An 11,002-nucleotide genomic window follows, 5' to 3' on the forward strand; every position below is an offset into this window, starting at 1 on the left:
CTTAAAAATTTTTTTGTTCCACATCATATATCCATCTACATAAACAATTAAGCTACCTTGGCCAGGCACAGTGGTTCACGCCTATAATTCCAGCACTTTGGGAGACTGAGGCGAGCAGAACACTTGAGGTCAGGAGTTCAAGACCAGTCTGGCCAACATGGTGAAACCCTATCTCTACTAAAAACACAAAAATTAGTTGAGCATGGTGGCGGGTGCCTGTAGTCCCAGCCACTCAGGAGGCTGAAGCAAAAGAATCACTTGAACCCGGGAGGCGGAGGTTGCAATGAGCCGAGATGGTACCACTACACTCCAGCCTGGGCAACAGAGGGAAACTCTGTCTCAGAAAAACAAACAAACAAAAAAAAACCAGAGTTAAGCTACTTTATAATAGCACACATTTCACATTTTTAAGTTAGTGATTTCAGAGTCTATCTGAAAGTAAAAATGGTTACAATAAATTTTTCTTTAGACATCACATTGCTTGAAATGGCCCCCAGTTTCTAATGGCTAAAAAAAATGGAGATGATGATTAAAGTTCATCCCCAGGACATATTTCTTGGCCCTGGGAGGGCAGGAATGCATGAGATAATTAAGTAACATTCATATGCACAAGAAAAGACTACTGACATAATCTTTAATAGGATTATTCTTCAGTTTATTATTTAAAACCTTATGACAGCTAAAATGCTAAGGTATAATTTATAATGAAAGCATTTGAGTGATTGAGGTATATTTCACTGAGCTGGTTTGTCCTATGAGTTGAAATTAAGACTTGTATAAACATAAAAAGGGAAACCTTTCCCAGATTTATGTAGTTAGGTAAGAATACTTAATGTCCCTCACTCCCAACTGTGCTGCAGTGCCATTGCGCAGTGCTCAGAGTCTAAAGGCAGCAAATCTACAGGATTTAAGGAACATTTATTTTTCAGTACAACAGCTGCCTATAAGACCACCAGCTAGCATTACATAACAAAAGTACGTATTATCTTTGAGATACACAACTTTACAGTATTTTCCTAGTGCTTTTAAAATTTTACAATCTTAGCTTTTGAGTTCTTTTAAAATGACAATAACAAAAACAAAATGAAAAAATCAGAAGTGCATGCATCAGAGAAAAACAGCAATACTATACTGTGTCTTACACCATCTGGGAAATTAGGTAACAATCACATCCTCTAGCCATAAGGGGCTGGAGTGCAGTGGCATGATCATGGCTCACTGTAGCCTCAATCTCCCAGGCTCAGGCAATCCTCTCACCTCAGCCTCCTGAGTAGCTGGTACTACAGGCACACACACCAAGCCCTGCTAATTTTTTTGTATTTTTAGTAGAGAAGGAAGGGGTTTCACCATGTTGCCCAGGCTGGTCTTGAACTTCTGACCTCAAGTGATCCTCCCACCCTGGCTTCCCAAAGTGCTGGGATTACAGGCATGAGCCACCTTGCCTGGCCACCAACAATGATTGAAAAAAACTCGACTGGACGTGGTGGCTGACGCCTGTAATCCCAGCACTTTGGGAGGCCAAGGTGGATGGGAGATCGAGACCACCCTGGCTAACATGGTGAAACCCCGTCTCTACTGAAAATACAAAAAATTAGCTGGTCGTGGTGGCAGGCACCTGCAGTCCCAGCTATTTGGGAGGCTGATGCAAGAGAATGGCGTGAGCCTGGGAGGCAGAGCTTGCAGTGAGCCGAGATTGCGCCACCGCACGCCAGCCTGGGTGACACAGCGAGACTGTCTCAAAAAACAAAACAAAACAAAAAACAAACAAAATCATTAATTTGTCACCAGGTGAAGACAGAATCTGCTAGTGCTAGAGGAGTCAAAGTTCATAGCTTTTCAAATAAAATACACAATTGATATAATCTGTAGTAACCCACACGTAATAAGAAAAGAGCATTTAGATTAAGCCATCTCTCAAAATATCTACTATATAAATTGAGATCAGAAGCAGTTTGATTTGTGGTTTCTTCTCCCTGCCAGCTAATAATAACAATACGATTATACATAGAGCCAACAAGCCACTTGTCTTATCGTGTCATGATAACAAATATAAATCATGTGTTCATTTCTAAGTGAATCATGTTGGCCACTGTAAAAAGATGTTCTGTGTATATTAGATTATTTCCTCAGCAGTGGCTCATGCCTGTAATCCCAGTTGTTTGGGAGGCTGAGGTGGGTGGATCACTTGAGGCCAGGAGTTTGAGAACCCCCGGGGTCACATGGCAAAACCCCATCTCTACCCAAAATACAAAAATTAGCTGGGAATGGTGGCGCACCTCTGTAATCCCAGCTACTCGGGAGGCTGAGGCAGGAGAATCGCTTGAACCTGGGAGGTGGAGGTTGCAGTGAGCTGAGATCTCGCCACTGCACTCCAGCCTGGGCAGCAGAATGAGACTCCATCTCGAAAAACAACAGAGGCTGGGCGCTGTGGCTTGCGCCTGTAATCCCAGCACTTTGGGAGGCCGAGGCAGGCGGATCACTTGAGGTCAGGAATTCGAGACCAGCCTGACCAACAAGTTGAAACCCTGTCTCCTACTAAAAATACAAGTTAGGTGGGCATGGTGGTACATGCCTGTAGTCCCACTTACTCAGGAGGCTGAGAGGCACGAGAATCGCTTGAACCCAAGAGGTGGAGGTTGCAGTGAATGGAGATTGTGCCACTGCACTCTAGCCTGGGAAACAGTGAGACTCTGTCTCAAAAAAAAAAAAAAAAAAAAAAGACAGCATGGTAAAAAAGCAGCTAACACCAAGCAGGCATCTATCATCTAAAAAGATTTTCAAAAGTACCTTCAGTGTTTGTTAAATATCCAAAGAGAGAAATGCAAATTTAACAGACTAATTTTTAAATGAGTACTTTATTTTTATAATATCTCTTATCATGACCATTCACCATTAAAGCATTAAAACAGCATGTTCCTTTGAATCTTCGAGTGAAAATATGAAATTTCTCCTCTGTAATTTTCCAACCTACCGACACCTATCATCATATCTAGCAATTTAATAAAATGTTATGAAAATCTGTAACAAATACACTTCTTTGGCATTAAAACAACTTGTAACTGGATAAGAAGAATTAAAAAGTAATACCATCAAGGGCAAAGCTCTACTAACTATTTAACAGGATGACTTAGAAGTCTAATTATTCAACACATAGTTGTTTCCCCAGTTAAATGCTTTAAAAACTAGCCAAACTAATAAATCTTAAGAATTATTAGCAAGAAAATAATTTTTCTGAAATTCTTGCTGTTAAATTTAGTGTTTACAATTCAGTTTGGGGTAACTTTAAAGAAGTTTTGATTTCATTCCTTAGGATAAAGATTCTTTTTAGCACTTCTTATGTCAATAACTTATAATAGTGAATGGCTGAATCCAAATCTCATTTTACTTTTTATTTTTCCATGTTATATGAGTAGGTAAATATGTTTACAAATATTTAAATATGCAAGTACTTTTCTACATATTAATATGTAGAGAACTTTTATTATATATCTTTCTTGAAAAAAGATTTGCTTCGGTCACATTATGTGTATATTCACATTAAAACAATAAAACTGGGCCAGGCATGGTGGTTCTTGCCTATAATCCCAACACTTTGGGAGGTGAGGCGGGAGGATTTTTTGAGCCAGGATTTCAAGACTAGCCTAGGCAACACAGTGAGACCCCATCTCTACAAAAAATAAAAGAATTAGCCAGGTGTGGTGACATGCACCTACACTGTGAACTCTGCTGTCCGCTGACACCTGGTCTTCTGTTCACACTGGACTGCAGGGATTCCCAGTGCCTTCCACAAGTTGCAAACACAGTAAGATACAGAATAACCCTCTAGGAAGGTGGCCAAGCCCTGTCCTCTGAGCAAACCATTTCTAATACTCCAAACAAGTTTTCTGAGAGGGAAAAATAACTACTTATTGAATTTATTGCATCTTCATATTACTGCAACAGTTTTCTTCAACTGAAATGGCGTCTTAGACCAACTTAAGCACAGTATGGTTTTCACAAAAAAGGAATACTGGTATATTATAAACACAGATTTTATCTTTCTAAACTAGGAAGACTGCACCAACAGATATGAACTTTTCTGTTTGTAATAGATACACTATAGCAATGTGTGCACTCTTTAGCTACATACACAATTGTTTGCTTTCAAGTGACTTCTTTTTTCTAATAATTTCTCTTGCACTATATAGCAGTGACTCTCATACTGAACAGATAAGCTGTGTGTTTTATATAACACTGATTATTTCATTCCACATTTAGACAGATAAACCTGAACATCCAACTATGGGTTCACATGTAAACTTTCAGAAATTTTATGTCTCATATAATAAATATAGAATTATGTCATAGTATTTAAAAACAATAGCCACCACTTCTACCAGCCCCCATCAGGGGAGAGCCTAAGGCTGTGAGTCTGTTGGAGTGTTGTCATTATTTGTTTTTTCTCCAGAAACAGAATGCTTCAGAAACTGACCAGTAGCACCGATGTACAATCTTGATCGCATGGGCCATTTCTGAAAAAGATTATTTCAACAAGAATTCAAAAGTTAGTATCTGTGACATATATTAACGTGGTCTACAATGTTAAAGATTGCAAACAGCCCAATGCAAATGCAGTATTATGTAGCTAATAACAATTGTAAGTATGAAGTACAAGGAACAACATGAAAAATGTTTATTAATGCTCACAGTAAAAAACAAAAATATACTCAGACTTTGATTAAAATTTTAGAAGTAATATGTGTGCTTATGGATAAGAACTGTAAGAAATCATGAAAAATAAATATAGTTAAAGTGTAGAAAAACATATCTGCCTGTAATGTTTTAATTTCAAACTAAACCTAAAACAAAATTAAGCCTAAAACTAGATCCTTGGCTTTAAAAATATTTTTAAAAGTCCCAATTTTAGTATATGTGGGGCTGAAGTGAGCACTATATTTTAAAAAGTTCTACGTGGTATTATGTGTCTACACGTATCAAAGGACCACAGTGAAAAGTGTCAACTATCTATACATGTTCTTTTTTTTTTTTTTTTTGAGACGGAGTCCCGCTCTGTCACCCAGGCTGGAGTGCAGTGGCACGATCTCGGTTCACTGCAACCTCCGTCTCCTGGGTTCAAGCGATTCTCCTGCCTCAGCCTCCTGAATAGCAAGGATTATAGGCGCCTACCACCACGCCTGGCTAATTTTTGTATTTTTAGCAGAGATGGGGTTTTACCACATTGGCCAGGCTGGTCTTGAACTCCTGACCTCAAGAGATCACCTGCCTCAGCCTCCCAAAGTGCTGGGATTACAGGCGTAAGCCACCAAGCCCAGCCCCATCTATGCATCTTATCTAGCTAAAAACAGTATCTCGAAGTCATAAATATTAGAATATTTGGTATTATACTAAGAGAACATCCTGATTAAATGTCTGTATGTATTGACATCATCTAGCTCTAACCTTTTGGTAATCATCACATTTGAATTACTGATGATGATTTTTCTAAATTCATCTCAAACAATATAATTTATTGCCAGACAGACATAATGATGAAAAAACATATTACATGAGTAGTTCTTTCAGAATAAAACTCTTTTTGGAAGGAGGCAGGTGTCATATAATCAGTTAAGTTCTAAGATCCTTAGAATACTACTTTTGTTTAATACAGAGATGGACTTTAAAAAAAAAAAAAAAAAAAAAAAGCAACTCCTAAAGGTCAGCAATCTGGTCCCACACTCTCCGGGGAGCAAGTGCTGCCTTATGTAAGCAGGCTACCTATCTTCATCAGCGAACACACACAGGCCAACTGCTAGTTGCATAGCACCATAATATGTTTTTAAATGCCTGGCAGATAATCCATAGTGCTCAAATAGAGGTACAATTATTAACATGCCAAAGAACATTAAGAGCTCTGGGTTCGCAACCCAAGTTGCATATAAGACTCACCCAGAGAGCTTTAAATAAATACTGATGGCCAAGTCACACCCCAGAACAATTAAGTCAGAATGGACTATTAATTCTGTTACAGAGTTAAAAGAATGTAAGTAGAGTTAGATCTCAGATGGAATAATATAAACTCTCATTGCACTTGTGAGCACAGTTATTTTCACCTAAACTGGGACTCCAAATGTAAAACATAGCCATAAAGAATAAGTGGGCATGTGATACTATCTGGAAAGTTTTGTTCTGTGGCAACCAAAGTCCTAATTTTTATTTTTTTATTTTATTATATTATTATTTATGAGACAGGGGCTCATTCTGCTGCACAAGCTGGAGTGGCAGTGGTGTGATCATGGCTCACTGCAGCCTAAACCTGCTGGGCTCATGCAATCTTCCTGCCTCAGCTTCCTGAGTTAGGACTACAGGTGCCTGCCACCATGCTGGGCTAATTAAAAACTTGTTTTTTTGTTTGTTTATTTATTTGTTTTTGCAGAGGCAGAGTCTCACTATGTTGCTTTGAGTTCGAGGGTGGTCTTGAACTACTGGGCTCAAGTGATCCTCCTGCCTCAGCCTCCCAAAGTGCTGGGATTATAGGTGTGATCCACCATGCCTGGACTCAATTTTTAAAAATAATACATACGCATTCCTATACATCCTAGGTGTATCATTGTCAGTGGTCCTGTTCCTGGGATCTTTTACAAAGATAAACTAATGTGTTTTTTATTTTTATTTTTTTTGAGACGGAGTCTTGCTCTGTCACCCAGGCTGGAGTGCAGTGGCGTGATCTTGGCTCACTGCAACCTCGGCCTCCAGGGTTCAAGTGATTCTCCTGCCTTAGCCTCCCAAGTAGCTGGGATTACAGGCATGTGCCACCATGCCCAGCTAATTTTTGTATTTTTAGTAGAGATGGGGTTTTGCCATGTTGGCCAGGATGGTCTCGAACTCCTGACCTCAAGTGATCCGCCCACCTCAGCCTCCCAAAGTGCTGGGATTACAGTGTAAGCCACCACGCCCAGCCAAACTAATATGTTTTAGAAACTGGAGTGAGGTTTATCTGATGTATCAAGATCTGGCATTGTTATATCAGATTAAAGTCCTTCATTATACTGAAGATCCCAGTGCTGTAGTGTTTGTGTCCCTCCAAAATGCACATGTTGAAGCTCTTACCTCCAAGGTGATGGGACTTAGAGACAAGGCCTTTGGGAGGTAAAAAGAGTTAGATTAGGTCATGAGGAACTAATACCCATTTAAGAAGAGGAAAATCGGGCCAGGGCAGTGGCTCATGCCTGTAAGCCTAGCACTTTGGGAGACTGAGGCAGGCGGATCACGAGGTCAAGAGATCAAGACCATCCTGGGCAACATGGGAATCGCTTCAACTCTGGAGGTGGAGGTTGCAGTGAGTTGAGATCACACCACCACACTCCAGCCTGACGACAGAGCAAGAGTCCGTCTCAAAAAAAAAAAAAAAAAAAAAGTTGAATGTGGTGGCTCATGCCTGTAATCCCAGTACTTTGGGAGGCCGAGGTGGGTGGATCACCTGAGGTCAGGGGTTGGAGACCAGCCTCGCCAACATGGCGAAACCCTGTCTCTACCAAAAATACAAATATTAGCTGGGCGTGGTGGTGGGGGCCTGTAATCCCAGCTACTTGGGAGGCTGAGGCAGAAGAATCACTTGAACCCAGGGGGCAGAGGTTGCAGTGAGCCGAGATTGCACCACTGCACTCCAGCCTGGGTGACAGAACGAGACCCCATCTCAAAAAACAACAACAACAAAAAGCACTTAGTTTAAATAAGTGACTCAAAAATAACAAAACCCTCTTATCTATTTTTTTCAATTATTGTTTACCTATCATAGACAATGATTATAAAATAAGGGGCACGATAATAAAGTCATTTGTATTTTTCTGCCAATGTAGAGATCTGAAATATATTTCTGTTTCTTAGACAATCACTGCCTTTTGGGCAGCTGATGCTGATGGAAATAAATTGCTCATACCCCACAGGGATTAAAAACTGCCATTTCAGGCTATGCACCAGGTCCCCAGTCTCTTAAACTTCCAGTTTAATTTGAGATGTTTGTTCTCTTTTTTTGAGACAGGGTCGTGCTCAGTTGCCCAGGCATGCAGTGGTGCAATGTAGACACAATCTCTTGGGCTCAAGCAGTCCTCTCTCAAAAGCCTCCCCAGTAGCTGGGACTACAGGTGCACACACCACAGCCACCTAATTTTTAAAATTCTTAGTATAGAGGAAGTCTTGCTATGAAATGCTCTTAAAGTAAATCCCCAACAGTGGTAATGTGCTAACAATACTGATAATAAGGACTTGTGATTCAAAATAATGACCTTGAAATATTTGTTAAAAAGCTTTGATCATCAGGGTAAGACTAACACTATGTTGTAAGGCAGAAAAATGAAGTCATTTTAGAACACTTTTTACTAAACAATAGTTTATAATGAGCCTTTAGTTAACCATAAAAGTACAAATAGGATATTTTAATTTCTTTCACATTAATCAAAGGTAGACAATGTTTAGACATTTTGGTAGTGTCTGTAAACTAATGTGTTAACAGTTAACAGGCGGTTTCAATTATGTACATAACATCTCTTTCCTCTGAACTTCCGTAGCACATAATTATAGTTCTTTTATGGAAAACGTAACATTCTCCCTTCCAGTACTGTTGTTTCTTTGTCGTTGTCTCAATAATATGTTCATATAGGAAAGGGACTGAGTCTTATTGTGTTCACTCCCCTAAAATAGTGCTTTGCACACAGTAAGAATTCAATACATGTTTGATTTTAAAACACGCTTGATTTTAGTCACTTGTTCAAGCAACATTAATTTCATTAAAAAAAATCTTTGGCTTTGTATCATTATCTCTAGAGTTGTCTTTTAAAATATTCAATTAAAACAATCAATATTTACAAATAAAAAGTTATGATTATAAAAACATTTGGTACATGAATCAAGTGCAAAAAGACACTTGCTATGCTTATTGTTACATGGAAATGACGCTTCTAACATTATTCATTCAAAAAAAGCATTCCAAGAAAAAATAAGATGAAAAGCATCTTGACTTCTCATTCTGAATTATGTCTCCCATAAAGTATTTAACGGATGCTCTTTGTATTACAATCTACTTAATGTTAAAATAAACTTCCTTGAGTATATGGCAAATGTCAAATCAAAAGAAATCTAATATTAATGGTATATTCGAATAGTAATCTAATGAACATGGTAATACAGAACCCCTTAATAATGACTTTTCTGCTGGGATTATAAACTTACAAATGAGATAAGGTATATCATAATTATAAATAATGATATTTCATGTCTTCATATTTCATATTGAAATGATTTAAGTCTATCATTATGATTATATTTGCAAAGTAAATTTTGTTAAACCTTACCACAGAATGGTAAGTTCAGTTAATATCAGAGGGTGTGCTTTACCATACTGAATAATTTATTGAACACTGATATACTTAAAGCTAAGTCTTAAGTATTAACTTTGCATTTGTGTGTGTGTGCGTGTGCACGCGTGTGGCCAAATATTTCAGGGTGGTGAAGCCAAAACTCTGAAAATTTAGGTTTGGCAAATAATGAGATGATGCATTTGGAACAGAAAGATTAGTGTAAGGTTTCAAAACAAATCTAGAAGAAGAGGATGATGCAAAAACCGACTACTGTAATAGGTAACGAAGCATAATCATATATACCATGTTAAGTGAAAATTTTACCTATATGTAAAGAAATTATGCAAAATGGATTCTCTTGTCTAATTTTGTACATTACAGACTTTGAATTTAGTAATCAATTCACTCAACACACATGCCAATCTATTGCGAACGTATTTAAAAACACTGTAGTTTTTTCTAATACTTTTGGTAGCTGTCAAGTATATGATATTTAACCTTTATTTAAACGGACTGAAATTTTACTACATAGAGATGCAGAACGGTCTCATTTGTTCTTACTAGTTTTACCAAAAAATTTCAACAGTGTTTTCCTAGAATCACTTAGGGCCATTACTCCAGTGAAATCTTTCAAATATCCCATAAAAATCAATGAAAGCATAATTATATAAATAAAAGATGCTTAAAAACTCTCCGAGGGTCATACATACAGCTCAGATATTAAACATTATCAGGATGTGCAACCAAGCCCCCATTTCTCACCTTGGAAGGTACACAAATCCTTCAGAGGCATCCTGTAAGGGGCCTTAGAGACTCTTACTCAAGCCACCCCGGCTTTAAACGCCTCACTCGCCACCTGCGAACGGCGAAGGAGCAGCCTCTCGCGGCGGGGACCTTGCCACCAGTACCCTCGAAGGCCGAGGTCGTTCTCCCGGTCGGCTTCCCGCCTCACCCGAAAAGGAATGAGAGCATCTACCCAAGACAGTGACTGGCAGGGCGGATCAAGGTGTCCTGGTCTCGGCCCCAGCCCCGCGGTGCGCCCCCGCCCGCTTACCTTGACCGGGTGCAGGTAGCCATCGCCGCGCAGGGAGCCCAACCCGGGGTCCGCCGCCGCCTCGGCGTCGTCCTGCAGGCTGCGGGTGAGGTGCGCGATGTAGGTGGTGGCCAGCAGCAGCACGTCCAATTTGGACAGCTTGGTGTCGGGCGGCACGGACGGCAGCGTGCGCTGAAGCTCCAGGAAGGCGTGCCGCAGGGTCTGCACCCGGGTGCGCTCCCGCGCTGCATTCGCCGCCGCCGGCCGCCCGCTCCCGGAACGCGCACCGCCCCCGGGGCCCGCCGGCCCCGGCCCGGTCAGCCCGGTACTCGAGTCGCGGATGGCGGCGGCCAGGGGCGCGGGCTCGGCGCTGACGCTGAGAGGGCTGCCCGCGGGGCGGTCGCGCTCCATGGCAGCTTACCGCGCCGCACGCCCTGCAAAGGACCGAAGGTGCGGTGAGGCCGGGGGGTGGTCGGGCTTAACCCGAGAGGCGCAGCCCCCTGGTTCTCCCCGTGCGCCCACTAGCAGCCCAGCGGGGCTGAGGGCGCTCTAAAGCGAGCTCGTTTTGCCTGGGGCGCGTTTTGCCTCCCGACGTCTGGGGCGAGTTGCGGGGCTCCGGAGTTCTTGGGCTTCCTAG

General features: G+C 40.9%; 1 protein-coding gene across 1 annotated transcript; it reads right to left on the reverse strand.

The window, feature by feature from the left end:
- Window positions 1-2,839: 2,839 nt before the first annotated feature.
- TCF24 (transcription factor 24) lies at window positions 2,840-10,795 on the reverse strand. The gene is made up of 2 exons (XM_028852713.2): window positions 10,387-10,795; window positions 2,840-4,511 (listed from the first exon to the last, which is right to left on the reverse strand). Exons 1-2 carry the CDS (start codon window positions 10,774-10,776, stop codon window positions 4,398-4,400), a joined length of 504 nt encoding a protein of 167 aa, XP_028708546.1. The 5' UTR covers window positions 10,777-10,795; the 3' UTR covers window positions 2,840-4,397.
- Between the last annotated feature and the right edge of the window lie 207 nt (window positions 10,796-11,002).

This window comes from Macaca mulatta, chromosome 8 (assembly GCF_049350105.2).
Source record: "Macaca mulatta isolate MMU2019108-1 chromosome 8, T2T-MMU8v2.0, whole genome shotgun sequence".
NCBI classification, from domain to species: Eukaryota; Metazoa; Chordata; class Mammalia; order Primates; family Cercopithecidae; genus Macaca; species Macaca mulatta.

Bases quoted from the DNA above. Each gene is read 5' to 3' on its own strand.
- TCF24 (XM_028852713.2), bottom strand. From the start codon at position 10,776: ATGGAGCGCGACCGCCCCGCGGGCAGCCCTCTCAGCGTCAGCGCCGAG. The intron at 4,512-10,386 runs GTAAGCGGGCGG...AATCTTTTTCAG, and splicing joins GCTACCTGCACCCGGTCAAG to AAATGGCCCATGCGATCAAG.